This window comes from Rutilus rutilus (genome assembly GCF_951802725.1).
Source record: "Rutilus rutilus genome assembly, chromosome: 11".
Classification (NCBI taxonomy): domain Eukaryota; kingdom Metazoa; phylum Chordata; class Actinopteri; order Cypriniformes; family Leuciscidae; genus Rutilus; species Rutilus rutilus.
Genome location: NC_140216.1, coordinates 36386613 through 36412860, shown reverse-complemented (window position 1 = coordinate 36412860; position 26248 = coordinate 36386613). Strand labels below are relative to the sequence as shown.

The following is a 26248-nucleotide window of genomic DNA, read 5'->3' as shown; positions in this document are numbered from 1 at the left end:
CTTCACTAAATGTATGGACACGGCCCTTGCTCCATTGAGACTTCAGGGGGTCCGTATCTTATAGATGACTGGCTCATTTTGGCTCAGTCGAAAAGAACTAGCAATTCAACATCGAGGTGTTGTTTTGCGTCATCTGAGGTGTGTGGGGTTGAGACTCAATGTGAAGGAAAGTTCCTTAACTCCTCTTCAGAGGACTACGTCCCTGGGAGTAGAGTGGGACTTAGTCACGATGCGGGCACAATTGTCTCCTGCTCGTATAAATACTATCTTAAACACATTGAAGAGTATTAGGTTAGGCCAGGCTATCACTGTCAAACACTTTCAAGGAGTTTTGGGTCTTATGGCTGCAGCTTCCATGGTAGTACCCTTTGGTCTGCTCCATATGAGGGCCTTGCAGTGGTGGCTCAGGAACAAGGGTTTTTGTCCTCTGGGAAACCCTTTTCGTACGATCAGAGTTACGCGCAGATGCCTTCGTTCTCTTGTCGTATGGAAGAAACCATGGTTCCTGTCTCAGGGCCCGGTTTTGGGAGCACCATGTGAGAGAAAGACTCTGACCACGGATGCGTCCCTAACGGGCTGGGGTACGGTTATGGAGGGCCGTTACACCCGAGGTACTTGGAAAGACCATCATCTCACATTGCATATTAATTGCTTGGAGATGTTGGCCGTATTTTTGCCCTGAGGCACTTCCTTGTAGACCTCAGAGGCCATCATGTTCTTGTTAGGACAGACAATATGTCGGTGGTCTCTTATATCAACTGCCAAGGGAGGATTGAGATCTCGCCCTCTTTGTAGACTGGCGCATCAAAATCTTCTTTGGTCCCAGGACAAATTTCTCTCCATCAGATCTATTTATATTCCTGGGGTTGATAATATGGGAGCAGACATCCTGTCGAGGCAGGGGCTGAGGCCCGGGGAATGGCGGCTCCACCCTGAAGTGGTTGAGCTTATATGGAGAGAGTTTGGCCGGGCGGAGGTTGACCTGTTTCGCTTATCATGAGAACTCTCATTGCCCGCTCTGGTACTCTCTCTCACATCCAGCTCCTTTGGGCTTGGATGCCATGGTACAGATGTGGCCGAGGTCACATCTGTACACTTTTCCCCCGATCGCTCTGCTCCCTAGGGTTCTAGAAAGGGTCAGGAGGTACGGAGTGAGACTACTCCTTGTAGCTCCGTACTGGCAGGCCCGAATTTGGTTTTCGGACCTTATTAGTCTCTTGGAGAGTTCTCCATGGAAAATTCCTATTAGGAGAGATCTTCTGTCTCAGGCTGATGGTACATTATTTCATCCCCGACCAGAGTAATGGAGACTATGGGTCTGGCCCCTGAGGGGGTCCCACCCATAATTAGGTTGCCCTTTCCACCGAGGTGGTCAGGACATCCATACTAGAACCCCACTCTACTAGGAACTAAACAATTAAGTTAGGGAGGGCATTGAACCCAGTTTATTACTGCCCACTGGCTTCAGTACTGGTGTTCCATCCCGCTCTCTAACGGGATCTCCTGTTCATGCTTAGGGCCTCTGTGGCGGCCTCAGTGCCCTCCGCAAGCCTCTAAGGGTGTTCTCGAAAGGACGTTCCCACTGAAACTCCATGTTCCTGTAGATTGGAGGATGAATCCTTTTCATCCAGCCTATTGGCATCAGGCTGATGGGTTATCCCTGGCACCCATCATGTCCTGTGGGTGAGGTATACGAATATATATTTGAGATATATAAGTATATATAGGAGAATCTATTGAGTCTGCTTCCTGCTCGTCTTACTCCCTGGAAGAGTGGTGGTGCTGCCCCCTCTTACTTGCTAGCGTGGGAGCCACTCAACGTTATTTTTGCCCGGTACTGAGGTACCTGTAGGCAATGTTAAGATTCTTCGGGTATTCCATCCTCCATCGCATGTGTCGGATGGTCAAGGTCGTAGCCTTTGAGGTTCCTACATTAGGCCTTAGGCTGAGAGGAGTCAGTCCATCTAGTTATGCATCAAGGGTTAGGAGCTATTCCCTTTATTAACCCTCTGAGGTCTGAGCTGTTTTCTGGGCCCTAGAGGTGTTCTGACATGCTCTGACATTTGTGGTTATTTCTGTTACTTGTGACATTTTCATGGCTAAAGTCTGATTACACTGTATTCAGCACAAACTCTGCTACAATAATATATCAGCAGCATGTGTGTAAAAGTTTGTAGTTTTGAGATAATGACATTTATGCGTGGTTTGTGAAAATACAAAAAAAAATTCTCACTGAAATAAGGTCATGAAACCCATACTGATTATTTCTTCACAAGACTTTTGAAAATTGTATGGCGTAGCCTAGAATATTTGCTCCAAAACTATGTGAAAATCACCCTGACTGATCATTCAGAGAAGACAATATATTGATTTGAAATTTTTACGACGTGTTTTGTGTGAAAAAGCAATATGCGAAGGGGCGGATCATCTCATTAATATGTAAGGCTTTTTACACCTGAGAAAGACAAAGACACACCCTAATGGCCCTATTAGGAGCTTATCAGGGCCCATCATTCTGACCAACCTTCCACAAAGAATGAGGAGATTTGAAAAAGAATGGCTTTTAGATTGTTTGGATTTATTTACAACACAACATGATCCAAAGAAAGAGACCTTTGTGCCATTCCTAAAAACATTGTACATACCTTTCATTTCCAAGGTGTTTGATTTTCACTTTACCATGTTCATGTACAGAGACATGTACTGTGAATGTTGAAGTCAGCAGGACTCAGTGGCACCTGGGTCCTGAAAAAAAAAAAAAGTGAACACACTGATATCAAGAGAAAGGCCTGCACGATTTTGGGAATACATTTTAGATTTTTCTGGTTAAAATTGCTTTTTAAAATTCACAGAATACACAACACACACACACACACACACACACACACACAAATGTTTCCAACAATATATTATATAATGAACACCACGTTTGTTGTGCCTTGTAGGCATAGGCTATGCGCAGTGCTGCATAAAATAATAACAATATAGCAGCCTATATAAATCTTCCAAAAGATTTCAGTAACTAAGCTAGAGAAAAATATATTGATTATCATGTTACTTCAAATGTTTCCATTCATTATGATGATATGAAATGAGATAATAGTAAAAACATGAAGCCGTTTGGAGCGTTTTACTTTTCCAAAATATGATACATTCAAACGCGATCGCGATCCAAAATGTGATACATTCAAACGCGATCGTGCTCAAATATAAAACATTATGGTTACCATACATATCTACGTTTGACCAGATATCCACAGACACAGTAACAGTAAACACGGATCTAATTATGATAATAGTCACCATATATCTAGCAACAGTTCAACTGCAATGTGAAATTTATGCAACAATAACAAACTAATATGTAAGAATTTCTTACCTTATCTTTCTTGTCTTCAAATCGCGTTCATCTTCTGGGGTAAAGCCAATGTAAGCTCACGACGCGTCTTTCAATCTCGACGAAAAGCAGAGACTGATGAAGTGTTTTGGTGTTTTGTTTTTGAGGTAATGAGCGCGTTCGCGCTCCATGTGGAGATTTGCATGTGAATATCTTTTGCGCGAGTAGGCGTGGTCAAATTAAAACTAATGAGCAAGCGTTTGAGATACTGGACATCTTGTTGGTTTTATACAAATTACTTAAACAGAGAATATTTGTTTTCAGTTTGAATCCGATCATTTAAAAGTACACACTTAAATGTTTATAAAGGTATATGGCTCATAAATGTGTGACAAGTATTCGCTGAGTTTTGTTTCAGTTTATAGACGTGCTCAAGAAAAAAAAGTTCACCGCGACGGGGAGGCAGAACGCACAGCCTGTTTATTTTCTTTATTTTTCAAAAGCACAATGTTTTGATTTGATTGTAAGTGGACACATACAAAAGTAGAAATATCACAGATTCTTTTTTTATATTTCTTTTTTTCTGTATGACCATAAATGACGGAGTAATTTAAGTTTAAAGTGCTACAATGTGAAGAAAATCCAACAAAACGCGGGGGCGCGTTTGCCGACCTCAGAGGGTTAAGAGTACAGTTGGTTATCTAAAACCACTTATATTTGAAGTACAAGGTGCGCTTTTGCCTTCACCTCTCATCTAATATTTTCTACGGTCTGGGGCTCCCATCCATGAGGTCAGTCGAGCCTCCGGCTCCAGACCTCCCCTTCTTGCACCAAATCTTATGACAAGCTAGTTTGGATCTGCCCTCTACTCATTCTATCGTCCGTGAGTGTGCCAGATGCTTTACACCAGGGCGTTTTCTCTCAGTGTGGCGGCGTGGGTATTCGTTCCCCAAAGTATCGAGTATCGATGCAGCGGGAGTTCCCTTTACGAAAGGGAACGTCTCGGGTTACGTATGTAACCCTCGTTCCCTGAGTAGGGAACGAGACGCTGCATCCCTCGGCCACACTTTTCGCGCCCCTGAGAACGACTTGCTTTGACCAATTAGAAGCTAACATTTCCTGGTTCCTGTGACCCTTTTGTAGCTTCCGGATCACCATCACATGCGACGTCACGGGTGACGTTGCACCAATCAAGATTGGAATAGTTCCATAGTTGACTTCAGACGCTTCATGCCGAAGGCATTCCCCAAAGTATCGAGTATCGATGCAGCGTCTCGTTCCCTACTCAGGGAACGAGGGTTACATACGTAACCCGAGACGTTTTATTTGGGAGTTTTTATTTTTCTATTTCCTTTGTCTTTTCTTTTTTGTAATCACTTTTTTATTTATTTTCAATTTTGCCAAGATACAATAACAACAATAACTTGTGCAGTTACATTACTTCCAGTAATTGCATTAAACATAAGCAATATACACCACACATTCCTTAACTACAAAACCCCCCTCCCCCCTCCCTTCCTCCCTCCCTCCCAACCACCCACCCTCCCACTTCCCTATGGAGCACACAGATTAGACCAGAGTCATGATCAGGATTACAAATTGGACCTAACGAATTACCACAGATGAAAGACACAAAAAGTCATAACAATAGCTTCTTTACATCCTCTGCAGCCTTTTCCCACATCACCAACGTTTTTAGCTTGGCATTATTAATACGGGCTGATGACCACTCCAGGTAGATCACCTCGAGAAGAGCTTGAAGCCAGTGTTTTATTGATAATTGGTGCGGAGGAAGCCACCTCAGAACAACAATTTTTTTCGCTGCAGTCATGCCAGCCAACCAGAGTTTACGCTCTATCTCAGTGATCTTGAACCTGGAGTCGTCATTTAGAAGAAGCAGCGCCGGCTCCAGCAGGAACTTCCTCCCCACCAGAACAGACATCTTATCCACAACTTTGCCCCAAAATCTTTGTACATCTGGACACTCCCATAAAACATGTATTAAGTATTAATGTGCCCATGGTGCCCTGACTACAAAATGTACAGTAGGGGTTGGGCACTAGACCTAATAAATGTCTTTTGCGTGGTGTCAAATAAGTCCTATGGCAGATTTTGTAGTGGATTAATTGGTGATTTGGGTTTTTAGAAGACCCAAATACATTATTCCACACCACCTCCCAATTAATGGTCTCTGTTCCAAGAGGTATATCCACCTCCCACGATCTATACCCAGGCAATTCTGTAGTGGTGTATGACATGAGATTGTTATAAATGAATGAGACCATTTTCTTTCGGGGTGCTCTTTCCATGAGAGACACTTTAGGATGAGTCTTTAATGCAGACCCCCAGGGAACCTTGAGTGAATTAAGAGCTGACCTTACCCTAAAGTAGAGGAATTGTGAATTTCTTGGGATACCAAAGTGGGACATTAGAACAGGAAAATCTAAAATTGAGTTTTGCCCTGAGATATCTCCCAACGTCCAGATCCCATGTTGAGCCCACAGTTGAGAAATGAAAGGTTTACCACCTGTCAATAAATTGGTATTGTGCCAAATAGGAGAGTGTTTATGCCATTTCAGTTTGAAGTCTACATGTTTCTCTAGATTCATCACAGTTTGTACTGTATACGAAATTATTGGTCCAAATTCTGAATGTTTCTTATGTTTCAGACCAGAGAAGATCACATCCTGAAGCCTTAATGGGTGCACCAGCTCCTGTTCTAACGTTTTCCAAGGTAATTCCGCATCAAACCAGTATTTTAAAGAACGTAATAAAGGCCTTTGTCCTTTGTCTTTTCTGATGTTTGATCTTTGATATAATTGTCTTTGTTTTCACTTGTTATTTATTTTTCTACTTCTTTTGCCTTTTTGATATTTTATTCTCATGTTGTATCTTAAATCTTAAACTTAAACTTGTGTTCTGTAAGCTTTATGGACATAATACTTCATCAGAAAGAGCTTTATTGCCAGGTGTGTTTACACATACGAGGAATTCGTTTTGGTGACAGAAGCTTACAGCACAAACAGAAAGACAGTGACAAGACACAGATAATAAAAAGATAAAAAAATAATAAGTTAATAGGAAATAACAATATACTAAAAATAATAATAAAAAATACTCAATATACAAAAATAGGCAATAGATGTTATCAGGTATATATACAAAGGAACATGCAAGGAAATGTAAATAAGAAGTATGGTGTGTTAAATAAATGTAGAAAGCGTTGTGTATTGCACATGTTTATTGACAAGTGGGTCCATTAACTGTTCATGAGATAATAATAATAATAATAATAATAATAATAATAATTATACATTTTATTTAAAGGAGACATATCATGCTTTTAAATTGTTCCTTTTTACATATAAATCATACATTTGTAGTCTATATAAAGCGGAACTGCAATGCTTGGGTCTGAATTCCTCATTATTATAGCTCCACAAGCCCCCTTTTTACCCCTTTTCTGATGTGCGTCTCAGAGCAACCCGTTTTGGTGCGGTCTCTTTAAAAAACATTGAGACACTTCATACCCCGCCCCCTCTCCAGGTTGCAGAGGTTCAACTCCACCCCGTTCGGCCATTTTTGTAGTCTGATAGCAGAGATAGGATTACTAGCGGCACAGAAACTTTTTATTCACACGTTATTAACAAAATGTCAACAACGGAAGACTTGTCCAGCCAGCCTTACATGTTCGAGCCAGAGTCGGAGCCGGAGCGAGATAAAAATGTAGACGACGAACCTGCAGAACAACGTCTTCATATGGATGTATCGCAATGGTGTGTACTGTATTTACACATGAAACTTTGGTCTTCCGACCTTTTACCACCGTGTCGATTTATTTTGATTAATATGTGCGAGGGAGAGCGAGCAAGACAGCGTCTTTTGGAGACGGTGATGTCTTGTTTACACCATAGACTGTAGGGCTCCGAGAGATAGAGAGAGCGCCCGCGCGACCTGGTCTCTCTCTCTCTCTCTCTCTCTCTCTCTCTCTCTCTCTCTCTCTCTCTCTCTCTCTCTCTCTCTCTCTCTCTTTGCTCGTTCTTTCAGTCAAACATGCGCCACAAGCGCGGCAGTTCATCTACATTAGACGGTGTAATGAAGCATGTGGGTTACTACATCCAACAACCGAACATTTTAACTTACCCTCTCGTAACTTCTGCATCCAGCTTGGACTACAAAATTGCAGCGATAAATAATAATGGTGGATTGCTCGAAGTGTTGGGCCGGAAGTCAATGTCCTTATTTGGCAGTTCCACTGCAAATACTGTGACGTATTAGATCGCAAAACGTCATAGATAACAGAAAAATCTGAACCGGTTGAAAAATATGACCAAAACAGAATATAAAGATATCAACGAAGCACCTGAAGAGAATAATTTCATCTTTTCTGTACTTCTAAACACTCCAAATATACAACAAAATGCATTTAAGGGCTAAAAAAGTGCATTTAGCATGATATGTCCCCTTTAAAGGCGCCTTTCATGGCACTCAAGGACACCTTACAAAATCCATAAAAGCAATGACATTAAACAATAAAACCAGTACAGCAACAAACATTAAATCACATAAAAGCCCGCCTAAACAGGTCCGTTTTTAAGACGAGATTTAAAGACCGAAAGACTAGAACTGTTGCGAACTTCTACAGGAAGTGAGTTCCATAAATGGGGAGCTGCAGAAGTTGTCCGAGTGCGTGGAAGAACAAGACGTGTAAGTGCAGAAGCCGATCTTAAAATGCGGGAAGGAGTATGTATATGAACAAGATCTAGAAGATATGAAGGTGCCAAGTTGTTAAGTGCTTTGTAAGTTAAAAATTAAATTTTAAAATGTACACAGAATTTAACTGGGAGCCAATGCAAATTTTGTAAAACAGGCCTAGATGGATTCTCTGAGTGACTCTACTGTATATGATATCTTATTGTAAAATGAACTCTGTAATGAATATATCAACTCTTCGGGTGTTCTGGAAGACTAAATGCAAAGTTACTCCAGCATCTAAAGCATCATAAGCTTAATTGTCCTAATTAATTAATTAGCTATTTAATTGAATCAAACACTCTACACAATGCATTCAATTTAAGAGACTCAATATCTAGTCTGATATTATAAGTGGGTAGGGGGTGTTGTATGGAAGTAAAATAATGTTTTTGAAACAAAAAAGCTTGTTGAATTACACTACTTGAAAAAAAAATGCATTGCATTAACCCTGGTTAATGTGACATGTTCAACAGTCAAATAAGGCTACCAAGGCTAGCATCATTTTGCATGATTTAAAAGCATTTGTTTTGTTTAAAGCTGCAGTCCTTTATGGGTTAAAAACTATTCAAAATATTTTTTTAGCAAGTAGGCTACATAACCAGCCAGTGCTCAAAACTTGTCCTGGAAAGTGTTTAGTCCCACGTGAGTATTTGCCCTATATTTTTGTAGTCATCATGTAGGTTGGACCTGCCACTTTGTTATTTTGCCTTTTTTATTTTTAGTGGTTATTCGGAGTGGGGGTATGTTTCAGTTCACGTGCGGCTGATCTTGTCGTTGCGTAGGTGTGCATGAGTTTAGCGTTTAAAGTCTAAAGAAAAAATTGTTATAGGGTAAATACAATTTTCTGTGGGATCGCTGTTGGTTACAATTCGTTTTTTGAAGTGAAAAGTGCATTTCAAATTCGTAGAGTGTGATTCCGTAAAAGGGCCGCATTTATTTAGTTGCGTAAAATGATCGTTGGTGAGAGCAAGTTGATTGTATAGGTGCATGAACAGTGTATGACACATTCATTCATTTATTCGAGTGCTGCCAAAAATTTGTCGAAATGGCTTCGGTGGTGGATGCTTTTCAGGAATCTCCATCTGAAGAACTGCTTTTATTGTATACAAAGGAGCAGATGTTGCAGATAGCAGAGTTTTATAAACTAGAAAGAGCCTTTAAGGATAGGAGTTTAAAAGGAAACTTTGCAGAGCGTACTGAAAAGTAGCCGAATCTTGTTAAGTTGGGTATTTTAGAAAGGCCTTTAGTAGAAGAAACGGCTGATCCTTTGGTGGGAGATCATGCCATTCGTTTGAATTTTTATTACACGCGCATAGGTTTAGTTACCTATGATCACGCGCGTGAACTCGGTAATCGATTACTTTGGACTTCAACCGAAAACAGGCTTAAATAACATCATTTTTATACATATCTTTCACATCTACTGCAGTCAGATTCACTCGTGTTCACTCAGAAGGAATCACTCACATTTTCTGTGCACTTGTAATGACACATCAAGGATGTTAAGAGGCTAAAAGCAGGTTTAAAACTTGCCCCATTGAAGTCAACAGGGTGCAAATTTTAAAAATAGACTAACTCGGTGTAGGCAACACCGATTTTTGTCGTTGTTCTCTGTATTGACAGCACTCCAAATGTACAAAAAAATGAGCTCAATGTTAAAATTGACCGGAGTTCTCCTTTAAAGTACCTGTGTGATACAGCTGAGATATTTAATGTGTCTGTAATGGGTTTGTAGAGACGAGGCAGAGAGAGATTCCAAGTGTGCACATAACTTTAATAGCAAAAGACAAAAACACAGATAATCCAGACCGGGAAAGAGGCAAATAGTCCACATGAACACAAAGGGCAAAACCCGGACATCCAGGCACCCCTCGACCAAACACCATAAGAGCAACCGACAACAAACAAAACATGACCGAAGCACAAGAGTTTGAATACACAAGGAAATCAAGCATGATTAAGTACAGGTGTGGCTGATGATGGAACCACAGGAACTAACGAGGTAATCAGAGAAACAGAAACCAAACAGGAAAGAAAATCAGACAATGGAAACTGAGAATATATTTCAACACAAAAGTCCTTATAAAACACAGAACCGGGATCGTGACAGCGTCCCACCTGTCGTTAAATTGTCTTCAGAAATTCCTGTTTCTTACAGAAGCTCAAACGTGCTGCGTTACATGAGAATGAACATCATTGGTTCATGCTGAAGCTCAGGCGTGAATGAATCTCATTGACAGAATTACATTTGTGGATGAACTAACCCTTTAAACTTCAAATATTTTGTTCTTTTTTTTGCAGTTATTTTAGATACATAAACAAAAGAGATATTGTCCATATACACTGTTATTTGTAGGCAACTTAAGCACTTGGTTATTCCAAGAAAACCTTTTTATTCTAAGAAGAACTGCAAGACTTCCACCTGCTGACCGCAGCACAGTTTCATGAACAATATTTTTGGACAAAATCAGGCACAATCACACACAAAAACTGAAATTGGCTGACAATCATTTTTTCTGTGCATTTACAAGCTAGACCTCTTCAATAACATGCAGTACCACTGATGGAAGTAAATTAATATTCCTTTTCACAGATAAATCTTTTCAGTGTTTTACAAGAAGCATCATACCAAGAGTCTAAGTTGCTAGTCACATCTCCCAGAGCAGCACAATTCTCTCCAGATGGATCATATTGTCTCTGGTTATTAGGTTGTTTTGGATTCCTGCTGAACCAGAACCTTTAAGAGACAAACAAGCAATAATACACTTGCAATAATATTTTAGAAACAGCTGTATATTTATATATTGATTAACATTCCTAGACATGATTACACAAGCAGATTTCTTACTGTACTCCAGTGTCATTGAGAGTTTGGTTATTCACCCAAACCCAGTGTCCTTCAGTCTCCAGATCATTGAGACCAATCCAATGAGTCTCTTTAATTTTAGACCCCAGTAAATCCTAATGGGGAAAATGTACATAAATGATAGTGTAAAATAAGTGTTTTTGGTATATATGAAGGTAAATTTATAGGTTAATAGAAACCCTTTAAAAGCTTCATTTCTAATTGATCTGACTTGCCTGTTCTGATTGGCTGGTTATGGTCACCAGATCGGCTCCTTCTGAAACACAGACATCTCGACTGCTTGTCCAGTTCAGTTTATCACAGCTGAATAAATACAGCTTTCCACGACAAGCTATCCAGCCATTCACAGAGAGATTACAAGACTGAGCTGTGAAAGATGAATAAAGTGTGATTAAACCTTCCATTATTTAGATCATAAAGTTAATCAAACTGGTTCCTGTGCAGAAATATTCACACTTTGTCACACTAAGCTAAACTGACACTCACCACCATCGTAAAAGGACAGCCGTTCTCTCAGTGTGTTGTATCTGGCTGTAAGATCATTAAACTCTTTCTTCATGGCTGGTGAAAAGACAACAGGAGAACAAGCAGATAAAGTTTCTCACATGGTGAGTTCAATAAACACTCAACACTGTTAATGAAACATGTCTGTGCTCTACCGCTTATTAAATACAGTTTTCTCACCTGTGCTGTTGATCTCTTGAGCCGCCAGTGTCTTTGAAACCATGATGTGCTGCTCATTCAGTGATTCGAAATCAGCAAGCTTATGATTATCTGATTAAAGACAAAAGCAGCAGTGGAAAATATGTTTTTGAGGAAAGCACGTAATGCACACTTAAGACTGAAATTATCTACAAAACCAGTTTGAATGGAGTTTGTAAATTAAGTCTTCAGGTATGATTAATGGCAGTTTACAAATTCAATATGGAGATTTGTTCGACAATATTTGCCTGATAAAACATCTTTGCTGAGAAGTATGATTTCACAAATAAAAAGCTACTAAAAATTGTGTGTTAATAATGCTACATGTGTTAAGTGAAGTATATTACATACAGTAACTCAGCCAATACAACCCTGAACAGAGCAGAGATCTAGTATCAGTTATACTTACAAATCACCCAGAGAGCGCAGAGACCTCCGAGAGCAAAAACAAGAGAGAAACCCAGAACAATCAGAAGAACTTTAGTCCACTTTGGAGAAGTGACCTTTCTCTCTCTCTCTTCAGTGGAGTTACCTGGGGTTATATATAAAATTAAATAAAAATAATAATATTTATTTCTGATTCCTTGAATCAGTCCAGCACTGCTGTCTCGAACTATTCCTGAGATTACAGATGACTCCTGAGAAGAGTTTAAAGTGTCAGTTAAAACATTTTTCATCATAGTTGACTCTGGTCTGAATGTTTGCCAGTGTGATTTTATTGTGACCATTGTTACTGGAAAGATAAGAGAAAATGGAATAGAACATGTGGATATAAACGTAAGACAAAATGTGAATATTACCTTTAATGCAGTGCATGTGTATATAGCTTGTGAATGTAAAAGGTTTGCAAAGTTTTAAAGACCAAAGTTCATGACAAAAAAAGTTATTGTCTCCTAAATAATTATTTGATTATGAACTGCCGAAAGGAGTCGTCACCAATTCCAGTCTCAACTCAAAGTTACGGAGAATCCAAAACAAAACGAGAAACCTTTAAAATAGCACAACATGAGCACTTGAAACACTTCTAGTCGGCTCACAGGAATTTAAATGTTAAACTTCACACCAGTTCACACATCACAGTTGCTTTAGGCCAGGGGTGCAAAAGTTCCTGGAGGGCTGCAGTCCTGCAAACTTTAGTTTTTTCTTCTTCTTCTTCTTCTTTTAGAGTTTAACTGGCGGTTGGCAAACCAACTTAAGGTGCATTTACCGCCAACTACCGGACAGGAGTGTGTTCGTCGAGAATAGTCAGAGGGAATTATTCACCTATGCGCATCTATACCTATGATATAAATATGTACATATTAAATACGGTAAAACAACCCCGTATTTTTGAGAAACCTCATAACTTGATTTTTAACACTTTTAGATACATCTCCTAAGAGATTAACTAAAGTAAGCGCTTTCCCTTCTTTATATAGGACTGATGTTAAACAACTACGCTCTTCCATGTAATTATTACACTCTATTAGGACATGTTCAACTGTTGCTGGCTGACCGCAATAATCACAGACTCCTGTCTGATGTTTCCCTAGGCTATACGGAAAAAAGATCTATCGAGACCTGAATGGCCAATCCTTAAACGTGTCAGCACTGCCTCTTCTCTCCGACTTCCATCCCTAGACCTACCCCCTCCCACATTTCTTTGCACACAGTAAAGATGTCTGCCAGTGTCATTACTATCCCACTGCTCTTGCCACATCCCAATCACTTTATTCTGAATAATAGATTTCCCTTCAGCTTTGCACAGAGGGACATTGATGTTAACCACATTCAATTTCAAGGCCTGTTTAGCTAGAATATCCACCTCTTCATTTCCATCAACACCTACATGGGCAGGGACCCAGACAAACTGAACACAAACATCTTTACTATGCAGCGGAAACAATATATGGTAAATTTTGTTCAATAGATCTAGTCTGCATGACTTTCCTGTTTTAGTACTCAATAATGCAGCTTGACTGTCTGAGGCAACTACCGCTCTGTTTATGCCCCCAATGCAATTCATAAGCAGCCAATTAAGAGCTAAAGCAATGGCAGTGAGTTCAACAGTATACACTGCAAGATAATCAGAAGTTCTTCTTTTAATTTTGATGTTATATTGTGGAATACTCACTGCCGCTCCTGTTCTGCCATTGTTGGGATCTTTAGACCCATCAGTATACAGTACAAGGTGCTCTTTAAACTGCTCAAAATAATTTTGAACAACAATCCATTCTGGGGTACCCCTACTTTCCTTTTTCAATGCCAGTTGTAGCTGCAAGTCCACTGGCATAACAAACAACCATGGAGGTATGGATGAACATGGTACAGTCGAACTGAACTTAAATTGTGTAAGGCCTATTTTCTGGGCTATAATATCCCCAATCCACCCAAAGCTATAGTAGTTAGACTCCTGATGTTCCTAACACAGCTATGACCCTGGAGATTAACCCAGTACGCATACATTAGCTTAACTCTCCTTAACCGAATCGGAAGTTCTCCAGACTCAACCTGCAAAGCAGCAACAGGAGACGATCTAAAAGCTCCACAACAAATACGCAACCCTTGTGATTGTTCTCTGTCCAACCTGATCAAATGACTTTCAGCTGCTCCCATATATGTTAAACAGCCATAATCAAGGGAAGACCTCATGAGAGTCTGGTAAATCCTCAACAATGCTCCTCTTGCAGCTCCCCAGTCCTGACCAGACAAACATCTCAACAAATTATTAACTTTTTTACACTTGATTTGAACATACTCTATATGCTGCTTCCAGGTAAATTTCTCGTCAAATATAACTCCCAAAAACCTCACGACACTCACTTGTTCCAACTTTTGCTCGTAAAGTTTTAATGTAATATCTTTATGTCGTCTTGAAAAGCAAATAATTTGGGTCTTAGCAACAGACATTCTGAAGCCCCACTTATTAGCCCATTCCTCCACCACCACAATTGCATCCTGCATCTTCTTTTCCAGGTACTTCCGATTACGTCCCCGCATCCAAAGGGCTCCGTCATCTGCATATAAGGACTTGCCTATACTTCCGTCAATTCGATCAAAAATGTCATTTATCATTATGTTGAAAAGTACTGGACTGCAGACGCTACCTTGCGGCGTACCATTCTCTACAGCATATGTACTAGAATAGGCCGTGCCAACTCTAACCTCAATTTCTCTTCCAAATAAAAAATCCAGTACCCAGTTATAAAGCTTACCTCCAATACCAAGTTTCTCAAACTTCATCAACAATCCCTCCTTCCACAACATATCGTAAGCTTTCTCTATATCAAAAAGGACAGCAACCACTATTTCTTTGTTTGTCTGGGCTTTTCTCACTTCTGACTCCAAACATAGAATTGCGTCCATCGTATTTCTTCCCTTACGAAAACCACTCTGAAAAGGGCAGAATAAAATTTTACTTTCCATATAATATGTCAACCTATCAGTTACTATTCTCTCCATCGTTTTCCCTAACTGCGAGGTAAGCGCAATGGGCCTGTAATTAGAAGGGTCAGTTGCACTCTTACCAGGCTTCAGCACTGGCACTATGACTGCCTGTTTCCACACACCAGGAATCCTTCCTATTTCCCAAACCAGATTGAAAAGCTTCAGAACAACATTAAGCGACCTGTCACTGAAATGTCCAAGCATAGAGTAGCAAATACCATCCTTGCCAGGTGTAGATTGCTTCACATTACAGACAGCTTTCTTTAATTCAAAAATTGAAAAAGGCAAATCAAGATCCCGACTTGTGATTCTCTTCCGAACAATAATTCCTGGATTTTCAGCTAAAGCCTCCTCTCTACAGCACTTGGCAGTATCTGACAATTTCTCAGAACTGTGTACTTTAACTAAAGTCTCCACCAACAACTCTGCTTTTTCTTTATTACTAACAGCAGTCTGCCCATTACAAAGCAAAACAGGCATAGAATAATTCCTTTTTACACCATTCATTTTCCTAATAACTCCCCATACATCTGACAACTTAGTTTCTCTCCCAATAGTATTACAATATTCCCTCCAGCAAGCCTTTTTTGCAGCTTTTTTGCAGCAACAATTTCTCAGAACTGTGTACTTTAACTAAAGTCTCCACCAACAACTCTGCTTTTTCTTTATTACTAACAGCAGTCTGCCCATTACAAAGCAAAACAGGCATAGAATAATTCCTTTTTACACCATTCATTTTCCTAATAACTCCCCATACATCTGACAACTTAGTTTCTCTCCCAATAGTATTACAATATTCCCTCAGCAAGCCTTTTTTGCAGCTCTAACAGTCCTTCTAACAACAGCCTGCGCTCTCTTATACTGGACTAAAGCCTTAAGTGTATGATTCTTCCTTATCTGCTTAAATGCCTTACTTCTCTCTTTAATTGCAGCACTACACTGCTCATTCCACCGTGGTACAGACTTTTTAAGTCCTCTTCCACCGGTCTTTGGAATTGAGACCTCAGCCACCTGAAGAATATCAGACACAAATTCAGAGTTAAGTAATTCCACATCATTCAAACACCTTTCATCTAATTCACCACACTTCCTCTCAGCTAAAACTTGAAATAATTCCCAGTTGGCTTTATCTAACCTCCATCTCGGTACCCGCACTTCATCTTCTTTAGTTACATCAATTCCAACTGTTACAATTATGGGGAAGTGATCACTACCCATAGGTAAGTCACTTAACACCTCCCATGATGTAATACCTGCCACTCCACTCGATATAAATGTTAAATCCAAATAACTCTCTGTGTTTCTACAACAATATCATATCTTGTACCTCTACCATCATTAACGCAAACAAGCGAATTCAATTCAAGGAACTCCTCAATAATCACACCATTTGAATCTGTATTCAGGCTTCCCCATAATACATTGTGAGAATTAAAATCACCACACCACACTATCTTTCCTTGAATCTGTCCACTTACAGCACCTAGATCCTCAATACTCAACCTCTTACTAGGATTATAAAAATTAACCACTGAAACTTGATCATTACCTATCCAGATTTTAACAACAACTGATTCATGCTCCTGCCCCACATTTTCAACTTTGTACCTCAGGCCATCTTGAACAAATGTTGCTACTCCCCCACCTTGTCTATCCTTCCTATCATTTCTTATTGCTGTGTAACCTTGAATAATAAAATCTAACTGAGGTTTGAGCCAAGTCTCCTGAATACATATTATATGGGGCCTGTCTCCCAAATCAGAGATGTACTTCTTAAACTCTTGACCATTACTGATGAGACTTCTCGCATTCCACTGGAGAATAATTATCATGAGACAGACGGTACACCACTCCATGTTTGAGGTTGGGATGAAAACGGACTCTCATTTAATCTCTCTTCCACTAATTCCCAGCTAGTATTTTTACAACCAAGGTACTTCTGCGCTGCTTTTACAATTATTTGAATTTTTTCCGTCTTCCTTTCAGCTTGAGCAGTACAATTAATAATCTCTACCATGAACAAAACAAAGTCATCTTTTCTCATGAGTAGAGTATCTTCTTTAATCTTACTGCATCCCTGACAAGCAGAACTGCATGCCTCTACAGCCGCTGTTTTATTCACCTGTACAGTTGGCTGAGCAGGTACTTTCCTAGCCGCTTCCGCATATGAGACCCCAGTTTGGATTTTAACCTTCTGTACCTCTACAGCTCTTTTGCTAACTGTACATCCCCTGTAAGCTGAGCTATGCTCACCTCCACAGTTACAACATTTCAAGGCAGCTCCTTCCTCACATTTCCCATATTCATGATCCCCGGCACACCTCCCACACCTCTGCTTCCCCTTACATACTGCCGCGACATGTCCAAACTTTTGACACTTAAAACATCGAAGTGGTGGAGGAATAAACGGCCGAACACCATAACTCATGTAACCAACACAGACTTTATCTGGTAGAACCCTTTCTTCAAACTTCAACATGACTGAAAAACTATCACTCCTTTCCCCATTTCTATTCATTTTTAGTCGTCTAACTTCTACAACCTTTCCTCCTGATACATTGGATTTAATTTCTTCAACTGGGACCTCAGGTGGAATGCCTGTAATGACACCACGCAAATACTTTCCACTGTCAAGCAATTTTCCACTCACATTTTCACCCAAAACTTTACTACTGAGTGCTCTCTTTTTGTGTTTGGCATCATTACAGATGATTAACAAAGACCTGTCCCGCAAGACTTTCGCACATTTCACTTTTCCAACTAGTGTGTTTATCTCCTTTGTAAGCTTAACCGGATTCCATTTACTAAACGACTCGCCCTCTTTAACCAATTTCACAACTACTTTAAACTCTGTTGCTACTTCTACTACTCCCACACTGTGTACCTCAGCTTTATCAGACTGGGAAGATTCAGTTAACTATCTAGTCTTTTTTCATTTTCGCCTAACTTTCTGAGTATGCCATATACCATCTTTTTCATTTTCCCCGCCACCGGCACCTACTTCCATTCCGGTTTCACTTCCTGACACAGGAAGTGGACTCCCACTTCCGTGTTCGAAACACTCGCTCGCTTCTGTCGACCACGCGCTTCTGGCGCACCATCAACCTCTCCGAGATCCTCTCTCCTTCTCTCTCTCAGCGTCAACTGTTGTGCTGTTCACGCCCCGCTGCCCCAATCTGGCCAAAACTTCCCCGCATCAAGGCAAATTCAAGATCTCAACTTTAGTTTCAACACATTCCTGTAGTTTTCAAATAAGCCTGAAGGACTTGATTAGCTTGATCAGGTGTGTTTAATTAAGGTTAAAGCTGTGGATTGTGGCCCTCCAGGAACTGAGTTTAACACCCCTGCTTTATGCAATATATCTAAAAACATGTTTATTTATACTTTTGGCAGATGCTTTTATCCAAAGCAACTTGTATTGCATTCATGTTAACTTTCTGAACCCTTGACCATCCCTGCTACAAATACCAGCATGGTCACCAGCATAAGGTATGTTTTACACACTGGGTCCAGCTTGGGATGCTGTTTTTTGGGTGCTAGTATGATCCCAGCAAGACCACAACAAAACTGGCATGTGTTACATATCACGTTTCTTAATTTGCGTTCATAGTTAAATAAAGATCACAACAATTTTCCTAACTAGCTGAATACATTATTTAATAAAGAAAACACATGCTGCTGGTTACATGTTTACTGGCACAGTAAAATCCTCAGTGTTAAACAGACACTGCTCAGTTTTCATATGGTCCCAATCTAGAGAGTAAAAGTAACACTTTTAGAGATGGAGAGTATAGCGAGTAAAAGTAACACTGAAGCAATGTTGCAGTTAGGGAAATAAAGAAGATTTAAAAAGTGATAATTGAGCATTAGTCATGACACCTCCGGTTAACAAGCAAAATCACTGAAGATAAGAGGAACAACATGAACAGAGAAAAGGGAAGAGATGAGTAGAAACACGACAACTACAACTGTCTTACAACCACACGGCCTTAGATGAAAGCAACTGCATATAAAATCTATATCTCACCAGAGGATGATTAAACAAAGCACATGGACAACACATACAAAGACAGAGCCATGAGCTCAAGCACAAGACAAACAAAGACAAAACAGGCAAGTCTGTCGGGGCAGGACCCTGACACAATGCTTGTCCCCAAAACACTGCTTTCATAAAGACAGCTGGCCTACTCACACACTCTACCCTACAAAACCATGGTGATAAACCAGCTTCACCAGCTCCATTTTACTTGAGAACAGGATGAACAATTAAAATACGTATTTGAAATACAAAATACTATTTTGTATTTTAAAGCCTTTGGAAAAAATCAAATGTAATTTGTATTTAAATACATTTAAGTTGAGTATTTTTGTATTTTCAAAATACATAAAATACTTTTTGCCAGTCAACCTCTTTAGCAGGGTATTGCTTTTGTGCATCAAATAGTTCAGACATTCACTAGCTCAGCATTGGATCAGCGATATTTTTTGGAATAAGGTGAGAATGTCATGATCAATTCTACTTGTTGATGAAAGTTAAAATAGTGCATTATTCACTTCAGTTAACATGAAAGAATAAAAGAGCACAGACAAGTGGGAAAATAGCGTTAGCCAATCAGTCTTGACCGGTTGTTGATTTTTATCAACTAGCTTGTCAAATGTGTTTAAAGCATAACTGCATGTTAGGGCTGGGTGATATGACACTACATATCATAGTGATGATATAAAGTGTGAATTGATGGAACTTTTTCTAAATCGTTTGCATAGGCCTATTTGTGGGGTCAAGCAAATTTATCTGTGCAGCTTTTAGTGGGCAGGAATTATTGGAACGTTGGAGTGGAAAAACAAACACTGATGAATGATACACCACAAAAATCTTCAGCTATTACTTTTATTGTACATACAAAATAATAATAAAAAAGGGGTAAATAATGTCAAATGAACCTAAATTAATTCTAATTTTAAATTTTAGATACACTTTCTAATTTGAATAAACTTATAGAAACAAATAAACTTTACATAAAATAAACATAAAATTACTTAAAAAGCATTGGACTACCTGCAAAAAAAAAAAAAAACCCAAAAGAGTTTGATATTCAGTTTATTCTGTGGAATCAATACTGATATTGAGAATTGAGATTTGAGATTTTGGTCATATCGCCCATCCATATTCTTTGCTAGATAGCAGAAAAGGTTCCCACAGTTTTACATACAGTATGCATTTTTTAATAGTGTTCACCACAGGTAATAGACTACATTTGAACCAGAAATAAGTATATAAATGGCTGCTATTTTGCATAAGTTTATTTGTAATTGCCAGAAAGAAAGAAAGAAAGAAAGAAAGAAAGACAGACAGTGCAGAGGTTAGGAATGAAAAGTCAGTAGGCCTATGTTGTTTCTTCATTCACTGTGACCTATACCTGCACTGGATGGCCAATTTCACATGTATTTTGTGTATTTTCAAAATACAAAATACTGTATTTGTATTTAAATCTTTTTTTTCACACAGTATTTTGTATTTGCATTTAAATAAAATTTTCCACACAGTATTTTGTATTTGTATTTTAAATACAGCATGTATTTATGCCCATCTCTGAGGATGAATATGTTAGTCCACCAGCCAGACCAGCATAAACCAGCACTATACAAGGAACCCATGCTAGTTTATGCTGGATTTTTCAGCAGGGTTGGTGTTGATATCATCATGACTTAGACTTAGCTGTTTTATTTAAATGACAGTGTTGACAGCGTTGATTCCCAGGGAACGTGTGAATGGATAAAATGTATACCTTGATGTTGCTTTGGACAAAAGCACCCGCCAAATGTGTAATTGTTGAATGAACATACTAAAGAAAACCTTATACACCATTAGTGCTAAATCATTAAAATAGAAATGAATGCATTCTGAAAACATCCCACCCTTACCTTTGTGTTGAGAGCAGTTTTCATCTGAAGCAACTGTTGAAAGTATGAAATCAGAATTTTGATAGATTGAATCCATTTCATGAGCCTGACAGAAGACGTGTCCACTGAGACTTGAGTGCTGCTCGAGTTTGTTCAGAATAAGGAAGTTACATACAATGTCATCCTTATTAATACAGACTAGAAGTAATACAGTGTGCAAAAACAACTTGCATCACATTAAGTGTCATTGTGATTGTCAAAAGATATGGTAACTAAACAGAATTGTATTAAGTTTAGTGACAACATGTTACAATGTTTCATGGTACAATGACTGCTAGGCTACTGTTTGTATTACTGCTTAACACAAATTTCACGATTTCAATTCAATTCAATATTGATTCAATATTCACTCATTTGGATAAATATTAGGTACAGTAGATAGCCTACATGTTAATTTTTCTCAAGAAAAAAATCTCACATAATGCTGTAAACATAGAGCCCTATGGTATTATTAAAGGTTAAAAATAAATATAATGCGGTTTTCATTATAATAACATTTATGTAATGACACACGTAAAAATATAATAAATATGTAATATAGCGCACATATTTAGCAAACTACTCCTCTCTATAGCTATTTTTTCTAGTCAACTAACCCTATGGTCATAAATGGCTTTCCTGAGGTAAATGTAACGTTCTGTGCCATAATTGTTCTCCTGTTATTTTATTGACCTCTCGGTTGAAAAACACTGATTGATCGATATTATGCATGAGGCATATATACCTTTTGGTAAGTTCTACTGTATCTTTAAATAAAAAGTAACAGATGATCGGTTTACGTGCCTCTTGAACTGGGACGCTACAGCGATCTGTCACGTCACATTTACAAGCGCCAAAGCAGTATTTATTGTCTGAATTTTGTAATAAAATGGACAGAATCTGAGAGCTGAGAATTTTTTATTTTTTATTTTTTATATTAAAAGTAACTCTGTCTGTCGGCGTGAGAAAATGGATGTGTGGCGTGGAGCGTGTGAAAAGGGTTAATTGCGTGAGTCTCACAGTGAATGCGTGAGAGTTGGCAGCCCTGCACAAATCTTATAGTTACACTCTAAAAAATGCTGGGATGTAATGAAAAACCCAACCGTTTTGTAAAAAAATTTAATTCAAAAATTGAAACGTACCACAATGTACATTTTAGGACTACTAACTACGATTGCTACTAGCTAGCTTGTATGTTGGCAAACTATCGTGAAGTGAGAGAAATCTTTTGAGACCTGTTGTTGTTCCCTTTTGAGAACGGTCACTTCGTATTGCGTAGCTATACGCAGTGGGGGAAACTCCTTTTCCTCAAAAATTCTGAAGCCTAAAATGTAAAACGCATTTTGCAGCTGCACAGCTAGCACAGTGAGTGTCTGGCTCATTCATTGGCTGTGCTGTGGGAACTGCACATCCAATGGCGCGTGCGCCAATGAGCTAGCAGTGCGCCATCACATGTCAGAGCCTTAGCCTATATTAGTCCCCGAATCCGCCATTATAGCAGGTTACATCGACTGAAGCGATATGCTTGCCATGTTACTATACTGCGGCCGGCTACGCAATACTCGTTCCTTAACTCTCAGGGAACCGAGGTTACGATAGTAACCGAGTACGTTCCCTTTCGAGAACGGTCACTTCGTATTGCGTAGCTATACGCAGTGGGGACGCTATGTAAAACGCATTTGTAGCTGCACAGCTAGCACAGTGAGTGTCTGGCTCACTTATTGGCTGTGCTGCGGCAACTGCACATCCAAGGGGGCGTGGCCTTAGCCTATATTAGTCCCCGAATCCACCATTATAGTAGATTCATCTCCTTCAGCGACACACTTCACGTCTCTGAGTCCTCTGCAAAGCCTTTGCCGTCGAATCAAGCATTACATGGTTAGAGCGTGCAGTTCTACAGCGGACTACGCCTTCACCAACCGAAGCCGTCTTCCCCTGTCGCCGCTCTGCTGTCACTATCCGGCAACCAACGCTATATCCTTTGCATTATTTTTTGCTAATTGCTACTGTGTGTTCGCCGCCGCGTTCACACAGCTTAAGGAGCATGAGCATTGTTACAAACGCCTCGCTCTACATGCGCCACGAGCGGATGCCATCTGCTCGAAGCCAATGGGCACACGAAGTGCATCACATGCCTGGGAACCCCCCATGCTGAAGCTACACTCTCTGCCGGAGGCTGCTCTCTCTGCGAGAGTATGCCTGTTCTGTGACTGCGCATGTGGCTAGCTCTCTGCAAGATGGCGACGCCGCTTCTCCCGCTCTTCCTTTTTCCGGAGGAGAAAGAAGCGCCGCAACCTGGAAGAATGGAGGTGAGCGAGCCCACGCTGGCCAAGTCCCCCGCGCGTCTCGTTCTCCCCATCTCAGTCTCACTCGCCGGTCCTGTTCACTCAGGCAGACCTGGGCCCCTCCCTTTGAGCGGCGGGTCTTGTCTCATTCGGCTGATCGGCTTATTTACATCCTGTTCATCCTGCTCGCGGCTAGCTCTCCTTTGGGACGGCAAACCGGCTCTCGCGCTCCCCCCGTTTCTTCCCTCGTTGAGCCTCGACGGAAGAAGCCTGCGGGTAGATGTTCGTGCGGCTAGCTCTCTTTACGATACAAGAGAGCTACCCCTCCCTCCGTTTTGCACGTCACACAGAAGCGTGTTTTCTCTGAAAATGTTCTCTCTCATGCACTTGCCCGCTTCCTTCCCTCACTGAGCAGCGGCGGAAGAAGCATGCGGTCAGATGTGCACACGGCTATCTCTCTTTATGACACGAGAGCTACCGCTCCCTTCCGTTCTGTTCATCACGCAGAACCTTCTCTGTGATTCAGACACAACAGCGTGGTTTTCATGCCTGGAATCAACCACGCTGTGGTGGATTCTAAGACTTTCGTGCCAGAGACCCGAGTTCGAATCTCGGCTGCGCTGAATCTTTTCACCAAAGCGAACGAGCTCACGCTGGCCCCACCCCTGCGTGACTCTCTCTTTGGCAACGTCCGAAAAAGGGGTTGGTCGGGCTCAACGTTTGACCCTGCCCCCCCATCTAAACTCAGCATTAGTGTTAGTCATGTTAAATAATGATTCTAACAGAGCTATAGCTGCAGTCAAGTCGGTTTGCAGTCGCTGTAAACCGAGCACCGCTGCAAACTATCGCTATTCTCACAGAAGCTCAAACAGAGTGAGAAATAAATGTTCCCCCATAGCCCCCGCTCATAGGTGGCTGGGAACGTTCTCAAATCAGTCATTAGGCCCGTTACAAGCGCGCGCCACTCATACTGCACACTATCACTGCAGTCAATGCACCTGCTACGAAGCGTGCGCCACCACAGATAGTCACTGCTACTACAACAGCTCTAATAGAGCAAGATATGAGTCTTCACGAATCAGTCCGAGCCTGTTATAAGACACGCTCCACTGAAATAATAAATGAGGTCTCGAGTTAGCCAGACCACCCTTGAGGAAAAAAAAAAGCTCCCTGTTTAGCTCAGGTGGCTGGAGAATTGTTTACTGTAGAAAACAGGCCCGCTGCACTGCGTGCGCCTCTACAAACGAACAAAGCACATAAAGAGTATGTTTCAAGCACGCAACACACGGGTTCATCGTCCCCCTTCATTAGGTGGCCCCCTCCCAGTTGTTTCTCTGACTTTGCCCCAGGCGAAAGCCTTTATAGTCAGCCCAACACTCAGTATATGCACAAATCACAATATAAGGGTATCAGGTCCCCCTGTGTTAGGCGGCACATCCCAAAACATGTGTCAAACCTTAGCTACACAAGCCCTGGCCTGGCAAGCCATTCCCAGTGTGTCGAGTTGGGTTATAAACACAATAAAGCGAGGCTACTCACTCCAATTCACTCGCAGACCCCCAAAGTTTCAGGTGGTTGTCGAGACTTCGGTGAGAAGCAGCGGGTGTCACGTACTTCGTTCCGAAATACAGAATCTGTTAGCAAAAGGGGCGATAGAATTAGTCCCATCCCCCCCCCCCCCGCGCTACAGCACTTGGGGTTTTAGAGCCGCTATTTTCTAGTTCCGAAGAAAGACGGTGGTATCAGACCCATCTTAGATCTGAGACATTTGAACAAGGTTCTCATGAGACGGCCATTCAAAATGTTGACTACCAAACAAATCCTTGAGCAAATTCGCCCAGGGGATTGTTTTTTTCCTGAACACAATCACTGAGGCTTGGGCCCCTTCTACCAGGCGCCTTTATGCTTTGAAGTGGTCAGTGTTCTCCAGCTGGTGCTTGGACAAACATTTTGAACCCAGGTCATGTGAGGTACCAGTGGTACTTTCCTTCCTACAAGAGCTGTTGGACACGGGCCGGTCCCCGTCCACGCTCAAAATATATATGTGGCAGCCATTGCAGCTTATCATGCTCTGGTGGCTGGCCAATCGTTAGGAAGAAACGACTTGGTGGTACGGTTTCTGAAAGGAGCCAGGAGGATGAACCCCTCCAGACCTCTGTCTGTGCCATCATGGGACCTCTCCACGGTCCTTAGGGCCCTGAAGGGACCACCATTTGAACCACTCCAGTCGGCTGATCTCAAACTACTCTCGCTAAAGACTCTGGCATCTGTCAAGCGAGTGGGGGATCTGCAGGTACTCTCTGTGAGCCCGTCCTGTTTGGAGTTTGGAATTGGTGACTCTAAAGTCATCCTCAAACCCAGGCACGGTTACGTACCTAAGGTGCTCTCAACACCGTTTAGAGCACGGGTTATCACATTATTAGCTCTTCCCCCTTCCGCAGAGGATGGGGAGGCTAATTTACTCTGCCCTGTCAGAGCACTGAGAATATATCTGGAGCGTTCTGCGTCTTTAAGACATTCAGAACAGTCGTTTGTCTGCTTTGGTGGTCGATCCAAGGGATCTCCAATCACTGAAAAGAGATACATACATATTATCCGACGGTGTCCTGCCTTTTTCAGTATATATTGGGTTCTGACTTGTTTCTGTGAGCTCAGGGATCTCGAGCCACAGTAGACAACTAGTTACTTAGTGCGGCGTTTTACATGGCGTCCCCACTGCGTATAGCTACGCAATACGAAGTGACCGTTTTTTGAAAGGGAACGTACTCGGTTACTATCGTAACCTCGGTTCCCTGAGAGTTAGGGAACGAGTATTGCCTAGCCGGCCGCACTGTAGTAACATGGCAAGTATGTCGCTTCAGTCGATGTAACCTGCTATAATGGCGGATTCGGGGACTAATATAGGCTAAGGCTATGCTCCCTTGGCGGGCTCTGACG

General features: G+C 40.9%; 1 protein-coding gene across 2 annotated transcripts; it reads right to left on the bottom strand.

The window, feature by feature from the left end:
• Positions 1 to 9845: 9845 nt before the first annotated feature.
• Positions 9846 to 21136, bottom strand: LOC311299471 (CD209 antigen-like protein C). 2 transcript variants are annotated; one of them, XM_084423049.1, is made up of 7 exons: positions 21009 to 21136; positions 12070 to 12192; positions 11643 to 11732; positions 11445 to 11519; positions 11174 to 11325; positions 10941 to 11053; positions 9846 to 10829 (listed from the first exon to the last, which is right to left on the bottom strand). In XM_084423049.1, the coding sequence occupies exons 1-7, from the start codon at positions 21082 to 21084 to the stop codon at positions 10667 to 10669; spliced, it is 792 nt and encodes a 263-aa protein (XP_084279175.1). In that variant the 5' UTR covers positions 21085 to 21136; the 3' UTR covers positions 9846 to 10666. The 2 variants fall into 2 exon arrangements, with proteins under 2 accessions (XP_084279175.1, XP_084279176.1); XM_084423050.1 differs by having other exon boundaries at positions 11174 to 11289; positions 21009 to 21135.
• Between the last annotated feature and the right edge of the window lie 5112 nt (positions 21137 to 26248).